The sequence below is a fragment of the Vulpes vulpes genome, chromosome 8, assembly GCF_048418805.1.
Source record: "Vulpes vulpes isolate BD-2025 chromosome 8, VulVul3, whole genome shotgun sequence".
Lineage (NCBI taxonomy): Eukaryota > Metazoa > Chordata > Mammalia > Carnivora > Canidae > Vulpes > Vulpes vulpes.
Window position 1 is genome coordinate 41,927,182 of NC_132787.1, and position 17,941 is coordinate 41,945,122.

General features: G+C 46.8%; 1 protein-coding gene across 1 annotated transcript in view; it reads left to right on the top strand.

Moving 5' to 3' along the window:
• Positions 1-12,856: 12,856 nt before the first annotated feature.
• Positions 12,857-17,941, top strand: part of B4GALNT3 (beta-1,4-N-acetyl-galactosaminyltransferase 3) — a 100,008-nt gene continuing 94,923 nt past the window's right edge. The window contains exon 1 of the mRNA XM_025995443.2: positions 12,857-13,158. Coding sequence (XP_025851228.1) covers positions 12,990-13,158 — 169 coding nt within the window. The 5' untranslated portion in view covers positions 12,857-12,989. The remainder of the gene's footprint in view (positions 13,159-17,941) is intronic.

The window sequence follows — 17,941 nt, forward strand, 5'->3', positions numbered from 1 at the left end:
TTCTAGTTTCCTATAATTTCTTGTTAAAAACCACATTTATAACTTTGTTAATGCCTGGTTTACTTACTTGTTCCATGGTCTCTGTGGGTTTATACAAAAATTTAGGTTTTACTGTGAAATTCTAGGATTTTAATAAGCCTTTTTGTTTTGCCTAGCATCAAAACATCAACTGTAATGAAAAATTCCTTAAGTGTTGAACATAAGGAAGAACCATCCCTTATGTATATCCCTCTAAAGCCCAAGACTGATCCCTCTGGGAATTTCTGGTCAATTTATTAGTGAAAATAATGTGATCTGTTATCATAATATCATATCATATCATATATCAGGCTCTTAAAAAAAAAAGTAGTATCTCCTACTGGCAGTTCAATCACCATTTTCTTTTAACACAAATGTGAAAACCTGAGTTCTTTCTTTTGTCCTGGCTGAGTCAGAATGATGCTATATACTAAGCTAAGATCAACTGACTTTCCAGAGTCTGTCCAGGAACATAAGCAATTATTGTCCCAGATGCACAGCAGTTTGCTTTAAAAAAGGATATAGGTGGAAAAACAGATAAAGTGTTAGTGCCACTGCCTTTGGTTCTATCACTTGAAGATAGATGAGTGGGAGGGGATATTCGTGAATAAGATGTTGGAGGAGAATGAGAGCCAGACCCAATGGCAGTAGACAGAGCAGATGAGTAGATAATCCTAAAGGGTTGATTGCCTCCTTTTTCACAGAAGAAATAAAGGCCTTCCACTGAGAGTGGGATGGGGCACTGCTGTGATAGCTTGAGAAGAGGCAATGTTCGGGAAGATGAGAGCACACTGGTGAGGGGCAAGTGATAGAACCATTAGGAGAAGGTCTTGATGGATTTAGTGAGTTGAATTGACTGCCAATGAAAAAATGTCTAGGATTCCAGCAAGTCACAGTCTGCTTCATGGGCCCTCCTAACTTCCCAAGTAGGTAAGAGCACAGAACCAAATGGATCTAGAACAGGTCTACAAGTAGGAGGAAGGCCTGGGGGGTTTGGCTGCCAAGTGAAGAGAGACACTACAAAGAAAGTATGTCAAAGTGTTTTTTGTTTGTTTTTAAAGTAGGCTCTAGGGCAGCCCAGGTGGCTCAGCGGTCTGGCGCCGCCTTTGGCGGGGCCTGATTCTGGGGACCCGGGATGGAGTCCCACGTCGGGCTCCCTGCGTGGAGCCTGCTTCTCCCTCTGCCTGTGTCTCTGCCTCCCTCTCTCTGTGTCTCTCATGAATAAATATAATATTTTTAAAAACTTAAAAAAATTTTAAAAAATAAAGTAAGCTCTAGGCCCAATGTGGGGCTTGAACTCATTACCCTGAGATCAAGAATCACATGTTTGGGGCGCCTGGGTGGCTCAGCGGTTGAGTGTCTGCCCTTGGCTAAGGGCATGCTCCTGCAGTCCAGGGATGGTGTCCTACATCAGGCTTCCCTGGGGAGCCTGCTTCTCCCTCTGTCTCTCATTATTAAATAAATAAAATCTTTAAAAAAAAGAAAAAAAAAAAAAAGAATCACATGTTCTACCAACTGAGCCAGCCAAGTGCCTCCAAAAGTTTTTTTTTGTTGTTTTTTTTTTTTTTGTTTTTTGTTTTTTAAGCTTCTACATTAGTTTATGGGTCTAATCTGTGAAGTATTCCACTCCTGGAATATGCCTGGTAGTTTAGTTTCCAGTTAATCCTACAAGAAAAGCAAGTGTGAATGAACACAACCTGGGCCTGTGAAGCACTTACCTTATTACTTCCTAAGGTGGCATCACAGTATACCCATGTTATTGTGTACGGGGTAGCTCTCAGTTTGGGGATGACATAATGTTTTTCTGAATTACCAGATGATAAAATTCACATCTTAAGTGGTACATAAGCAAATGGAGTAAGATTGTTACTAAGAAACCCACTGCCCTTACCATAGCAGCTTTCTGGGAGCCTACCCATCAAATGGCAGCAATTACTGCTTTTGTTTGCAGATCTTTTTGGTATCTCTCCTCTTTGCTTCTTGGACTGCGTGGCTTTTTGAAAACTAAGCCACTATGCCTTTTTTTTTAAAAAAACTAAATGTGTTGTATTGACAGACCAACCAATGGCAATGTGAAGTAGAGAAATAGACTCAATTAAATATTGGAATTTAGGTTGTTGTAATAGAGTCATGTGAAGTTGGTGTGCTAAATATGTATTTGTTTTAGTTAAATATTTGTTATAAAATCCTATGCTTGAACAGTTAGCTCATGTACTTCCATTTATTGATATCTATGTCAATCTGTCTCCTTAGATAATTTTAGATTCACACGTGGTTGTAAGAAATCATACAGAACGATCCTTTTTGTTCAGTTTCCTCCCACCACTCCATTTTGACATGGCTAGTCTACAGTTTTTGCATCTCAACAAATTCCCAAATTGGACCACAATGTTTCTGATGGGCCTTGTCTTGGTTTCGTGACTTCTCCCCCACCTTTGGCTTGCAATCGTCCTACCCAGTAAGCATCTTAGTATTTAGCCATATCAGTGCTAATTTTAAATTTGTACAATCTTGGTATTGCTATGTTGACTGTTCTTTGCCTTGACATTTAGAAAGGGATAATGAAATATTAAATAGTGGGAACTAAAATCTGAGTGAGCCTAATGTATTGTCATGCAGATTCTATAAAATTTCATTTGGCCCCAAGCTCAATAATCAGTCAAGACTGAACAGGTCTGTCTGGCGTTCTTTTATTTAAACTGGAGTGATTCTCCATTCCAGCCCTAGAGCTCTAGGGCTGTCACTCCCTAAGCCAGGCCAGCACCCGATAAGCTTCTGCAGAAAATAGCTATGTTCTCTTTCTTGCTTCATGGCAAAGCAATGAATTCCTTCCTCCAAAAAAATGACCTTATAAAACTCTTCTTTCTCTGTATGTTCTCTGCTCAAATGCTCTGTAACATCTTTGGGATTCTGTATTTCTCCTCTACTCAGTCTGACCATAACCCTCTTGAATTCATCCTGCCCCTTCTCCCTGTATGTCATACCTGGCCTCCCAGCCTCACCTCCTGAGCACTGGCATCTGAGGGTTCCTCCCTGTCCCTACCTGCTTTGTAGATCTCTGTCCTCTCTGACTCCTCTGTCTGCTGGGTTTTGTTCACTCCTTGTCTGACTCTCTTCTTACCCCGACAATTTCAGTGTTTCCAGGACTCTGTCACCCACAAGATCCTCCCTAGGTGATCTCATGCTTTTCCATCATGCCAACAACTAAGGGTGAGATTATTATGGGATTTCTTTTCCTAAAGTTCTCATAAAGTAGGAGTGATCTCCCTTGAGAACAGTATTGAATTTTTTTTAAGGAAACTATTATTTTAAAAATTTATTTATTTTAAAAAGTAATCTCTACACCCAACCTTGCAACCCCAAGATCGAGAATTGTATGCTCTTCTGACCGAGTCAGCCAGGCACCCCAAGAACAGTATAGAATTTAAGGGAAAACTTAACTGAAAGCAAAAATTTCCACGTAGTAAGCCAAGGTACCACTAGGATGGGAAAATATATATAGCAAAGGGTGACTGAACCCAGATGAGAAAAATATATCAGACTGATTTAAAGTCCCCAGGTTCACTTTGTAATAATCTGAAGGAAAACTGAGAGCATGAAATGTCCCCTAAAAAGATCTGGGATGATGGAATGCAAGGTTTCTCCCTGCATATCTCTTACTGACCTGTACTGAACAGCCCTCTCTTGAGGGTCAGATGTCAGGTTGAAGTGCAGAATCTGTCAAGGCAGAATATTTTTAGAAGCTCTAGGGAATATAAAAGTTACGAAGAACTCAGTGCTTAGGGGATCCCTGGGTGGCTCAGTGGTTTGGCGCCTGCCTTTGGCCCAGGGCGCGATCCTGGAGTCCCAGGATCGAGTCCCGCGTCTGGTTCCCGGCTTGGAACCTGCTTCTCCCTCTGCCTGTGTCTCTCCCTTTCTCTCTCTCTCTCTCTCTCTCTCTCTCTCTATGTCTATCATGAATAAATAAATAAAATCTTTAAAAAAAAAAAAACTCAGTGCTTAACTTTCTCCAAAAGTGCTTCCTTATACATAACACCCACCTTGACCATCCTCTATTACCACCACACACATCCCGTGTATGTGGTGAACATATGAAGGGCCAGGAAAACAAAGAAACCTCATCACATAACTAGTTGTGCTGTCCTTGTCCCAAGTCACTAGACTGGGTTTACCTCTTATCTTCATAGCTTAGCCTGATGAGAATGTTCTGTTTCAATTGGTTCTTGGAAACAGACTTTATTATTTCTTTTATGGCGAAAAAAATCTATATTTAGATTTGGCCAGCTGGACTCAGCATAGATGATCCCAATTTTGTTGGCAACATCCATAGCATCATAGTCAGTAGACTTTTCTCTCCAATAGGCCTGATCAGGGTGTTGACCTTGGCCATGACAATGTCACAGAGCTTCTTCACAGCCTGTTTAATCTGGTGCTTGTTTGCCTTGACATCCACAATGAACACAAGTGTGTTGTTGTCTCCTATTTTCTTCATGGCTGACTCGGTGGTCAGTGGCAACTTGATGATGGCATAACAGGCAAGCTTGCTTCTCTTGGGGGCACTCTTCCGAGGATATCTGGGCTGCCTGATATCTGGGCTGCCTTCAGAGACGCAGTGTCTTGGCCCATTAGAGGTAAGTGATATGCAGATCTTTTTTCTGTGGCTGTGGATGCCTTTCAGCACCCATTTTCTTGGCCTGGCTTTGGCTTTGGGAGGGGCAGGGGCTTCTTTCTTTGCCTTCAGTGCCATCTTTGTGAAAGGGTTGGTTCTTGTTTTTTGTTTTTTTTTTAAGATTTTATTTATTTATCCATAGACACACACAGAGAGAGAGGCAGAGACACAGGCAGAGGGAGAAGCAGGCTCCACGCAGGGAGCCTGATGTGGGACTCGATCCCAGGTCTCCAGGATCACACCCTGGGCTGCAGGCGGCGCCAAACCGCTGCGCCACCGGGTCTGCCCAGGGTTGGTTCTTGTAAACTGACTCTAAATCAGACTCCCCTACTCAACACCTTAGTGTTGACCTAGGTAGGAGGTGGAAGCCTCCTCCACCATCAAGAGGGTCAGAAATCCCTTTCACGAAGATGGCGCCGAAGGCGAAGAAGGAAGCCCCTGCCCCTCCCAAAGCCGAAGCCAAAGCAAAGGCTTTGAAAGCTAAGAAAGTGGTGCTGAAAGGCGTGCACAGTCACCAAAAAAAGAAGATCAGCACCTCACCTACATTCCGACGACCCAAGACCCTGCGTCTCGGAAGGCAGCCCAAATATCCTCGAAAGAGCGCCCCCAGGAGAAACAAGCTTGATCACTATGCCATCATCAAGTTCCCCTTAACTACTGAGTCAGCCATGAAGAAAACAGAAGACAACAACACACTGTGTTCATTGTGGATGTCAAGGCCAATAAGCACCAGATCAAACAGGCTGTGAAGAAGCTCTATGACATTGATGTGGCCAAGGTCAACACCTTGATCAGGCCTGATGGAGAGAAGAAAGCATATGTTCGACTGGCTCCTGACTATGATGCTTTGGATGTTGCCAACAAAATTGGGATCATCTAAACTGAGTCCAGCCGGCTATAAATCTAAATATAAATTTTTTCACCATAAAAAAAAAAAAAAAAAAAAAGAGGGTCAGAAATCCTTGTCCTCACCCTACCTAAACCCTTCCCAGTCCTGACAAGCCTCAGCATTAACGGGGTTAGCTGCCTGCAGAGGGCGTTGAGAGTGGATGAGCAGTGTTGCTCTTTAATTTTCCCTCTCCAGGGCCAAGTTAAATTCTGGAGAACCACATACAGTGAGGATTTTTGTTTTCTTTCTTCCATCCCCAGTCCGGGTGGCGGCAGAACTCAAAGGGTAGTCTGTTCTGGGGAAAAGACGGCGTCTGCCTCTTTCCTAAACCAGCCCTGATCAAATCCCAAGCAGCCAGTCCTTAGATAACACAGCTGAGAAACCTGAAACCCAACAGCTCTGACTCTCATCAGTGCCCAGCATCACCGTCTGGAAACTGAGACATGCTGCTGAGATGCCACAGTGATTGAGTGTTAAGTGGCATGGCTGGGGTTCTCTCACCAGAGTTTATAGCCTGGACCTATGAACTTAGACAAAGAAGGTTTTCAGAAAGTCTGTCTGGGGCTTGAGCACTGAAGCTGTTTTGTGGCACTCTGCACATGTCCTGGCCGTTAGGATCATTGTTCTTCCCTCACAAAGCCATAAGGTAGGTTAATCCAGCCATGTTGTCCACTTGCCTGCGTTGTCTGCAGCATTCCCAGCAGGTGAGTGGATTCGACTGTGTTTAAGGCAAAGGAAGGAACATCCATATCCCCACTTTTGCGCTAATAGAGGAAGACATCCTTAAATGAGTGGCTTTAAGAGAAGGCAGAGCCTCAGAGGATGGGAAGTAACATTTTCCATTATTACAGTTTGTTTATTGAATGACTTCTGGGCTGGATGCTATAGAAGGAATACAGGTTGTAGAGTGTAGAACAGATATGGTCATTGACAAGCCCTGTTAGGGATTTGAGAAGCCTGAATTCTGGAATGGTAGATGTATATTAAGAGTTTCTTCAGGATGAAAGAACAGAGGTAGGACATTCAGCTTCCCTCAGAGGGTCAGAGACCCACAGCTTATTCTGAAAATGCTGAGAACACCCTCAGTGCCGCAGAAGGTGGTGCCAGAGAGCTAAGTCGTGCAAAAAAGCTGCCTCTGAGTCTACCATCTATACAGCCCTCCAAAGGGCAGTGTGTGTACACCTGTATATATTTGTATTTGTGGGGACCAAGCCTATGGGATGTGTCTTGGGAGAAGAGAAGAAAGGACAAAGGGTTTACTCAGGTACATGGGTCATGGAGTTTTAAGCCATGGCAAGCCATATAGCTCTTAAACATCAAACATCACCAGGACTTGGGGGTGGAAAGAAGCCACTCAGAGCTGGGGGTCACTATGCCTTAGCTTCAACTACAAAGCCCCACATTATCAAGAGTAGCAGATTGCAGGATGCAGATAGGAGAGAATGTCTTTCCACTAAAGGGTGAGAGAATGCCTTTCTAGTAGGGTTTAGTGGTCAGAGAGACAGGAGATGGAACTCCAGGGAAGGCTCACTTAGCCTCTGTTTCAGCACCAACTAATGAGCAACAAAGAGGGCTGTTCACCCTTTCTCCTTGTGGGTTTCCCAGCAACAAAGCAAATCTGAGTGGAGGGGAATAATTGCTCTTACTCAGTTGAAAAGCCTGAACAAGTCAAAGTTAATTTTTTCACTTGGATAATTGTGTTGACTTGCTGGAGAATCCTTTCCTTGGGGGAGGAAGGCAGGAAGAGAGGTTGTAATAATCTGGAGGTATTCACACTGCAGACTGGAAAGGGAAGCAAGTCCCAGCAATAGATGCCAAATTTAAGCTTTGAAGCATATAGTTCTGGTCTGGGTTATGCCTTGCGTTTGCTGAAGATCAAATCAACAACTCATTTGCTTGGGAGGGAGATGAAGTCATAAGCCCTCAGTATGTGAATTGTCTGGCATCCTTTCCTGAAAGCTAACTAGCTTTGTTCTGACACTTCAGCATAACATCTGTGTCCTCTGTTCATCTTCCCTCTGACTCTTTTCACCTGGGTCCTTTGACTCTCTATGATGCAATCTTGCACATATTCTTCTATAAAGATGGTAAACACTCATCTGTTTCCCAATCCAGTATGCAAAATTATTTAAGACCACAAATGGAGAAAAACTAAGGCTTGGGGTTTGGCCAGAGTTCACCCAATTCTTTCCACCATCCAGAGAGAAGGGCCCAACTGCACTGGCAATCAAGAGAAGTAGCCAATAAGAAGCATTCAGGGAAGGTTTCCACCTTCTCTTGGGATTCACCTCCATAGTAGCAAACTCTGCAGAATGACTTGTAAAAGATGCACTTGTGGAAGGTAGAGAGGAAAATGCAACCTCTTTTGTAAAGAGCAGAGCAGGCATCATTGAAATGGGTGGAGAGGAGGAGGAGGAAAAGAAGAATTATCATGTGGCTCAGTGAGTTATGGATGTGCTGAGAGTGAGCTCAGAGTTTCCAGGGTGAATACATTGCTCCAGGGGAACTTCCAGGGAAATATCCGTAAAGGAAAAAAAAATGGCATTGGATTTCTATCCAATGAGTGTGAGCCTGAGTGTGAGTCCCATCTAAGATAAAAGTCATCTACATCACCTCTAACCAGTTAGTTAACTTCTCTGAGCCCATTTCCTTATCTGTAAAACGGAACTGGTGAAACCTATAGGCATGGATGTTTTCCATGAGTTGAAGGAAATAAAACAAATAAATGCTTGCCAAGATGGTCATGGCACTTGAAGATAGCTTCAGTGCTATTCTTTTCTCTTTTAGGAATCCTCTCAAAGTAAAGGAACTTGGCGCTCCCCATGTCACAGTCTAAGACATTGACTTAGCAATAGCCCAGAAACCCTCACTGAATTATCATCAGAATTTCCACAAGCCAAGAGAGCTCCGTGAAATACTTACGAATAGCGGAGAAGCTCCTGAAGTAAAAGACAAGAGTGAGGGTGTCTACGGGCAGAAGGGGATATGGAAAGTCAGGCCAGAGAAGGGTCCAGTGGAAAGAGAACCAGAGCCTAAAGCTCTGGTTCTGGTTCTGATTCCATCACTTACTGGTTACATGAACTTGGTGCAGATCACCTTGAAGAAACAGTTTTGTGCAGTTCATCTGTCATTAGAGGAGAATACTTTTCCTACTATTGTCATGTGGTTGTGAGAAATAAAACATATATGATAAATATGTAAAATTCTCTGTAAGGAGCACCTGGGTGGCTCAGTCAGTTAAGCATCTGCCTTCAGCTCAGGTCATGATCCTGGGACCCTGGGACCAAGTCCACATCAGGCTGCTTGCTCAGTGGGGAGCCTGCTTCTCCCTCAGCCTGCTGCTTCCCCTGCTTGTGCTCTGACAAATAAATAAATAAATAAAATCTTTTTAAAAAATGCTCTGTAAGTTCAAGGTGCCACATTATAACGTAGGAGGAGATCGGAAGGCGGGCCCTGGGATCACGGGAGTTACTTAGCATATGCTAACATCCCTATGACTAGAATAAGTATTGCTCTGGACACAGAGCTCTGCTATCACACCTATGGTCACTGTACACGTTTCCCTTTTGAATTCTCTACAAACCAGAATTTTGTGGTCCCTGTGCTAGCTTCGGCCCATTTTAGAAAGCTTAGACTGACATCTCTCACAAAGCCTCTGTAATTTGGGATACGAGACTTTGTGGTTTGACCTGAAGCTGACATCCTAGTCAAGCCAAAGACCAGAGCCCAGCCCATCCATCTTACAGGTGACATGATGGAAATGATTTTTCCTTCTAGGTGTGATTTCTGCAATGTGACCCTGGGCCATTCTGGACAGATGCCAGCAACAGTGGGAGCGTGAAAGGACAGTGAGAATCATCGGAAGAACCAGTGAGTATCCAGATAAATTGACATGACAATGAACAGACACTGGTGACAATATTGTGCCACTAAAATTATACCTCAACCTGTATACTTAGCTCTGGACCTGAGGGAGAATGACAGCTAGCTCAATTTATTGAAAAAAGAATTTGAGTCTCAAAGTCTGGATGCTGCCTTGCTGTAATATTAGGAATTGAAAGGCACAAGCTATGTGAAAGCATCTGGGTATGCCAGGTGTGAGGAAATCTCAGGGCTGAGGAGACAGAAGATGGAGAGCCATGGGGTTTTCTGGCTTTCTTTTTTTTTGTTTTTTTTTTTTGTTTTTTTTGTTTTTGTTTTCTGGCTTTCTTATCCTTGCCCACTCCTGTACCCTCTCACCATAGGTAGAGAAAGAAAGATCTTTAAAAAAGTTACTTACCTATTTAAAGTAATCTCTACACCCGCTGTGGGGCTTGAACTCATGTCCCCAAGATCAAGAGTCACATGCTCTTCCAACTGAGCCAGCCAGGTGCCCCAGAAATGATCTGCTTAAGGTATAAGAGCATAGAGTGAGAAGAGGAGGGCAAAGAAATGAGACGTGCAGAGTGATTTCTTTCCTTTTCTGAATTTCTTTGGAATTCACTATTTGGACCAGAATCTTAGTCTTTCTATTGTCAGATCTCTTTTTCTGTGGAATATCTTTTCTCCTCAACTAAATGGCACGCTCTCTGTTTTATGTCTCTCCCAGCTCCCACATACTACATATTTCAAGAGTTTGGTCAATGGAAGTGATTACATGTGTTCTCTCAGGAGGACCAGTCTTGAGGAGAGGATTGTAGTAGGGCTGCCACCTGTTGCCGTAACAAAGTACCTGAAAGTGACTCAGCCTAACAGCCAGTCTGGTTGCTCCCAATAGGAGAGAGACAGACAGACAGACTCTATTTACAGATCACTTTGCACCTGCCTCAGCCAAGCTTGTCCATGCTGGCTGCTCTTGTATCTCAGCCTTTTAGAGAGAGAGAGAGGAGCATGAAAAGTGCGCACGTGTATGGTTTGGAACTTTGCAGAGACATTTCCCTGGGGTTGTTAGAGAATTGTTCTTTAGATCTATCTTTTATTTATTTATTTATTTATTTAGTTAGTTAGTTAGTTAGTTATTTTTAGATCTATCTTTTATTAAAGAACTACATCAAAAGTTCTGGGGGATGCTTGCCCTGAGCACTATGCTAAAATGGACATTGTGCCACGTATCAAGGAGGCAAAGCTTCATTTTTGGAGCCTTGCAGTGAGGTTGGGGAGTCTGTACATATCAGTGGGTGGGGCAGGCTGTCAGTTCTACTAAAGCTCCAAGCAGGATGGGGTTGCTCAAGACTGGGTTCGACCAAGAAAATTTCATAGAGCCTGAAACGGACCTTGAAGCAAGGATCAAATCCGACTAACTAAAAAGAAAATGTACTGGTGGGGGGAGGGGCAGTAAATTAGTTAATTTTACCTCCAGCAGGTTTCATATGGTCACATAAAGTTGGAAAAGTTTTTGGAAAGCCCTGAATTCTAGATTTACAGTTTGCGTTTTAATCAGTAAACACTAGGAAGCCATTAAATATTTTTGAGCAAGTGTCTGAATTTGTTAAAGAATTGTATGGACTACCTGGTAGTACAGAAGAGGATGATGGGGGTTGGGGGTGGGAAATTACAACAGTCCCTAGAGATTATTGGACAATTCAGTAGCCAACTAAGATAGTAGCAGAGAGAATGGGAAACATAGCACTCAGTTCTGGGAAACTTCTGTCTTGGAACACTATTTGCATGTTGTTTGAGTTAAAAATATCTGGGATTGCTTTTCTGTTTCTTCGCTTTCTTCATTGTCTCCTGACCACTTTCCCCAGGAGAGTGGAAAGAAAATTCCACTATTACCTGTTGATTGTCCTTAGGCAACTCTGCTCCACTGGACCTTAATTATTTCATTTAAATCAGATGATAAATATTTTACCTGCTAGAAGGCAGAGCACTGGAATAAAGAATATCTTGATGTCATCTTTTCAATTCTTTGAGTGCCTTTCTTGTTTATTAAAAAAATTGTTTATTTATTCAAATATTTATGTATGTATGTATGTATGTATGTATGTAGACAGAGAGAGAGGCAGAGACACAGGCAGAGGGAGAAGCAGGCTCCATGCTGGGAGCCCAACGTGGGACTCGATCCGGAACTCCAGGATCGCCAGGCGCCAAGCCGCTGAGCCACCCAGGGATCCCCCCCCCAAAAAATTATTTATTTAAGTAATCTCAGCATCTAAGGTGGGGCTGCAACTCATGATCAAGAGCTTGCTCTTTGGACTGAGCCAGCCAGGTGCCCCTCTTTTTTATGTTTTTAAAAAAATATATTTTATTTATTTATTTGACGGGGAGAAAGCTCAAGTAGGCAGAGTAGGAGGCAGAGGGAGAGGAAATAGCAGGCTCTCAGCTGAGCGGGGAGCCCTACCCAGGACTCAATCCCAGGACCCTGAGATCATGACTTGAGCCAAAGGCAGATGCTTAACCGACTGAGTGCCCCCTCCCCCACCGCGCCCCTTTCTTTCTGATTTTTTTCTTTTCTCTCTCTCTCTTTTTGATTTCTAATTCTTCAGAACTTTCCAACATCTGCTCTCCTCCAACAGCTATTTCACCCCAGACTGGGAAAAAACACCTGGGAGTCAACGTGAGGCGTGCATGACTTGCCCGGAGTCTCCTGCTGAGGCGGTGGAGGCTGGGGTGCAAGGGTCTTCACACCGCACCTGGACGAGGAGTCCGTGGCTGGGCTGACGGCCCCTGCCTCCCAGCGAACACCACGTCTACCCTTACAGCTAACGGAGGAGGCAGAGTCGTCCGTGGGCCCGGAGCCCTCAGCTCTTCCCCAGCAGGAACGCCTCCCCAGGCCCCCGCCGCGCCCCGCTCGTGCTCGGCCTCCAGGTCGCTTCTGCCGCGGGCGCAGCCGCCGAGCGCCTGCACGGTGCCTGCGTGGAGCCCGCCCCTCCCGCAGCCCCAGCCGTCCCGAGGCGGAGGAGGCGCCAGCCAGTCCCCGGCGGCTCCCGTCGCGGCCCCGGGGAGGCCGAGCGTCGCCCCTCCCGGTCCCCGGGGCTTCCCAGGGGCGGGCCCACCTGTGCCCGGGGGCGGGGCGGGCCGGCCGGGGCGGGAAGGGGGCGGGACAGGTGGGTGTGCGGCCGCTCCCTGGGCTCCCTGGGCTCCCTGGGCTCCCTGGGCGCGGAGAAGGCGCGGGAGCTGCGGGCGGCGAGGACCCGAGGCGCGGGCGCGCACCTAGGGGAGGGAGCCTCGCTGCGGGCAGTGGGAGCCGCGAGCCGGCGGGGCGGGGCGGGGCAGGGGGCGGGCGGGCGGCGGCGAGGAGGGGCGCGGAGGGCAGAGCCGGCCGCCGGGGACACTCGGGGACCTGAGTGTCCAGAGACTTGAGCGGCCCCGCGAGCGCGGAGCATGAGCCGGCGGCCGGCTGGAGAGCGCCGGGGGAGCGCGGTCGCGGCGCAGCCCTGAGACGCCCGGGTGGGCCCGCGGGGGCCGGGGGCCGGGTGCGGAGCGGCCCGCGCCATGGGGAGCCCCCGGGCCGCGCTGCTCCTCCTGCTCCTGCGCCCGGCCAAGCTGCTGCGGAGGCGCTTCCGGCTGCTGCTGGCGCTGGCGCTCGTGTCCGTGGGGCTCTGGACTCTCTATCTGGAACTGGCGGCGTCGGCTCAGGTCGGCGGGAACCCCCTGAACCGGAGTAAGTAGCGCGGGGGGACGAGGAGGGCGCGGAGGTGGGAGGAGGCAGGGCCGTGGCTCCCGGCGCGGGGAGACCAGCCTCTGGTCCCCAGACCCGACTTGCAGCTCCTCTCCGGGTCCTGGTGCCCGCCCGGGCGGCGGAGGGCGGCGCGGGGGCCGGTCGCCGGGTTCCAGAGCCGCCCCGCGGAGCAGCTGCCTAGGGGGGCACCTCCCGCGGGCCGGGCTTGCAGCGCCCCCGAGGCAGCGCGGAGCAGTGTGCGCTGGGGATGGAGTCGGAGTCGCGGCGCCCTCGGCCGCGTGTCCCCCCAGGCGGCGCGCTCCAGGGAGGGCGGCCCAAACTTTGCCCGCAGCCTGCTCTAGGGCTCGCGGCGCTTCCTCTCCCGCTGCACTTTCTGGGGTTCTTTATTTTAGCTAGACGGCGGAGAGCCCCCGTCCTCCCCCTGCCCCTCCCCCGCCCCCTCCCAGCCCCTTCCTCTGCTCTCTCCTGGTCCTGGCCGGGACCTGGCCACCCCTCGAGCGAGTCATCTGAAGCTCTCTTTGGAACATACTGAACTCACCAGACCCACCCTGGTCGTGGACACAGTGGACCAGGCAGTGGTCAGATTCCTACTCCTCTTTTTAACTTAGCTAAAGCCACTTAACTTTTCTGTGCCTCAGTTTCCTCCTAGGAAAATGGGAGGGAAAGGTCTCGTTTTACTTCAATAGCCATGGCTATCCGACCGTCATTTTCAGTTTACTCTAGATGGACCTAACAAAGTAAAACTCTGGAAGTGTCAGGAACTGGAAAAGGTCAGTGTAATAGCAGGAAAAAGTGGAGAAACTCCAGATGAGGAGGTTCCCTCCCCAAGCCTGAGGAGTGGAGCTTCATGGTTCAAGCACACTGTTTCCCATGCCTTCACTTTCTCCTTTGAGGAAATTCTGAAGGTATATGCAGTGATGAAGTGGCTGGTGAGAAGATGCTTCGACATGTCCTTGTGTCAACTGCTCTGCCCAGAGCTGGGTGTGGTGCTTTGCCTCCTCCTGTGGCCAAAGAGAGGGAATTACTAGGGTCAGTAATTGAGCTGGTTCAAGGTAGAGACATATATTTATGGCAGAACCTCTCTGTTGGAGTAATTCTGGCTCTGAGCAGGGAGACTGGGGTTCCAATCCTGGTTCTGCCATGAACGAGTCGGGGGGATCCAAGGGGAAATGATGGCTTCTCAGGTAGAAGGAGAAAGTTGGACTAAATTGATCTCCAAGATCCCTTTGAGTCTGGATGCTTAAATTGTGTGATCATCCCTGCTTGAGCATTTCCAGGGTCAGAGAGCTCACCACATCATGAGGAGGGCTCTGCTTAGCCACACTCCACAGCTCTAAATAGGAGAGCTCTTCCTTCCGATGACCGAAATTTGCCTTCCCCTAGTTAGTTCTTCCCTCCCCTGAGCCTTGCTCTTCCCTCTGAAAGACAGTGAATCGACTCTTCCATACTGTAGCCACTCAGTCCCAAGTGGGTGAGCCCAGGTGGGAGGCCCCAGGAAGGGATCGCCCTTCTCTCCTCCTTGGGACATCCCTTCTCAGCGTGGCCACCATTTTGTTAGTGTGGTAGCCAGTGGGATCCTCAGCACAGATTAAAAACAGAGGAAAGCAGTTGCTTTGTGATCCTGATGTTAGTAACGTCTCTTCTTCCCATCCCCAACACACTTTTCCTTTACTTCAAGTGTGCTTTCTCCTTGGAGGCCACAACCAGTTTGCCATCATCATAATTTCATACTCTGGCTCCTAACCTCTGACTCCTGTTGGCTGGCTCAGCCTTAGCTATCAGTTTGTGGGGCTGTTTGGTTTGAATCATAACTCTCTGACTGGGTTTCCTTATTCTTTGCTTCCATTTCCAAATGGACTCTTCTCCAAAAAGGTGTTCCCAGCTTCCAATTCCAGCAATGTTTTTTTTTGTTTTGTTTTGTTTTGTTTTGTTTTGTTTTGTTTTTGTAGGTTCAAGAGTGCTTTAATGGGGAGCGTTCCCGGGCGAGGTTCCATGACTCAGAGAGGTGGCCCGAGTCAGGGAAGTCGCCAATGTTTTTGTTTTAATGAGAGCCCAAGCCTGGGCACTGATGGGTCATTTGTGTCCTGTCTCAGCCTCCTAGAACCCTGAGACCCATTTGCTCTGCAGGGGGACTTTTCATTCTGGGCTGTCCCATTCTCTTCTACTCTTGCCTGGATTTCCTTTTGGAATGTGATTTAGACAGTGGCTGTGGTTTCTCCTCCTCCTTTGTTTTTAAGAAGCCCAGATATCTTTCATCTAAGTCCTCTCGTGTCCTATAGGTTTTACTCCCAGCTCTGAGCTATTCCTCTGGAGGGAGAGCAAGGGAGGAGGAATTAAAGAGTAGAGGTAAGGAAAGGCTTGCTAGCATTCCCTTCTTTACTCCCTGGCACACCAACAGCAACCAGGCAATAGAACTTCCCTCCCAGGACTGCACCCATGGCCTTGACCACAGCAACCAGAGTCCCAGCTTGGCTCTGCTTCCCAACAAGCCACCCTACCTCCTCTCTCTAGCAATTCCTGCCAACTCACTCTACCATCAGACTTCCTGTCATCTGTAAGGCTGGCCTCCTTTACCAAGAACCTTTCATTTGCCTGTCCTTGTGTGACCGATACATTGATCTGATGCTGGAAGAAGTGTATGGTGAAAAGGCAGTCACAAACTCCAGGGTGGTAACGTAATGACAGGGGAGCATGCTTCCTGCTTCATCTTCATGGAATAACCCAGTAGTTTAAGATATGGATGACGTGCAATTTGGGTTCCATATGTAGAAAGAGATACAACCACAATTGGAGTAACTTCAGAGAAAAACAACCCAAATCTTTAACAGATAGAAAATGGGTCCCTTGGACAAAAGAATTAGAACTGTTCAGTCATTCATTTAAACAAATATTTATTTAGCACATACTTTGAGCAAGGCGTTGTGCCAGGTCATTTAGATAGAATGATGACTACATTATGGTTTCTGCCCTCTCAATGGCTTTCTCTCCAGGAGGGGAGTTTAGGTGCATATATAAAAATAATCACAATATGAAACAATTATTGCATTTTACAGATGTGGAGCCTAGATGTTGCTGTGACACTTCTGGAAATGGGATACAGCTCTTTCAACTAATATTTCATGCAAGTGTTGACATTTCAGGAGATCTTGAGGAGTTGGGAGACTTTAACGGATATGGAAAGAGGGGGCTATTCAATGCAGAAAGCAGTATAAATAAAGACCAGGGAAAAGTTAGTGTTTGGGAAAGTTGAGCATCTGGGTTTGATGAAACAGAGTAGGAGGGAGAATATAGGATGGTGTTATATTATGAAAGACTTTGAAAGCAGCCTTGAAGACTGGCATTTCTTTGGTAGATAAGAGAAAGCAGTTTTAGGATAGGGTAGCTAACACTGTAGAATGGAACTGACAAGGGTAAAGCAGTTTTATGGTACTTTAGCATGGATGATGCCTGAACAGGGTATTGAAAGTCCTTTGCTGTGGCTGGCATTAGCCCATTGACTGCTGAATCATGAAGCTCTCCTGGGGATAGGTCAAGGTGGTAGTGGGGCATTCAGAGGGCTTGGGGCAGGCACTATATACTAACACAGTCATAAATATTTCAGTATTTTAATAACTGGTACAGCTGTACTGGAGCGTACTGGCTGAAAAGCAGCCCTGGGAACAGACTATTATTGGAAATTTAAAGACTCTCCATCCTGGCAGGTTTTAACAAGTTATACCCATTTGTTCAGATTGGATTAGCTAAATCCTGCCTGGGGCAGAGGTCTGGACTAAAATGGTTTCTAGGTTCTTTGCTCTATAATTGACCTACTGCTGGGACCAACCTGGTGCTGGCCAAGAGACTGCATTTGGGCACAGAGGCAGGGCAGAATGATAGCATGCTAGCCTCTTTCTAGATCTCATGGGGCTGGTTCTGGTATGTCCCTGTTGAAGTGTCACGTTTACCCACTGAACCCTAAAGTGTTTCCAGGCTCAGTAATTAATCAGCTTTTGCTGCCTTAAATCTAAAACACATCTCTCTGGTTGGCCCTTGTGACTTCTGATTGACTTTGAATGGGCCTAGGGAGGCACACCCACAGATGTCAGGCAGGCAGGCAGCTCAGCTCCTGAGGTCACCACAGCCATTCTGATTTGAAAAGGATACAAACCCTCCAAGGCAGAGGTAACTCAGGGCAGAATGGTAATCTGAGCCGCAGGCAGGGAAAGAGGTAGAACAAATGAGACAGATGTGTGGGCAGAGCTGGGATGGTGTGGCTTAGAGTTGACACTCAGAGCAGAGGTGAGTAGTGAGGGGAAGCCAAGCCTGACTCCTGTGCTCCTTGTGCCCTGGACCTCATCTCCCAATGCCCTGGCTGGACTGCCCTTCAAACCTGTGGGACCTCTGACTCCTGTTCCTTTGTCCTACTTATGTCTCTTTATGCTGCCATCCTGGCCACCTGGCTGCTGTGTGTATCTTCAAATCAGTATTCAATTCTGGGCACACACTAGGTGCTTGAATAAATACCTCCTGGTTATGGATGGTAAGCTCTGAATTTCCAAGCACCTGATATTTTCCACTGGCAAATACTTTGTTTTTCAGTGATGGATCCAAGAATAGAACCTAGGAATTCTTGTTCCTTGTACCATAATACATATAAATAACAATAACCTTTCAACACATATGCAAAATAAGAATTAAGCTATCAATGCTTTTTTTATATAAGCATGTTTTCTTTGGACGCAGTGCCGTGTGTACCAGGAATGCTGTGTGGGACAGATAGGAGGAG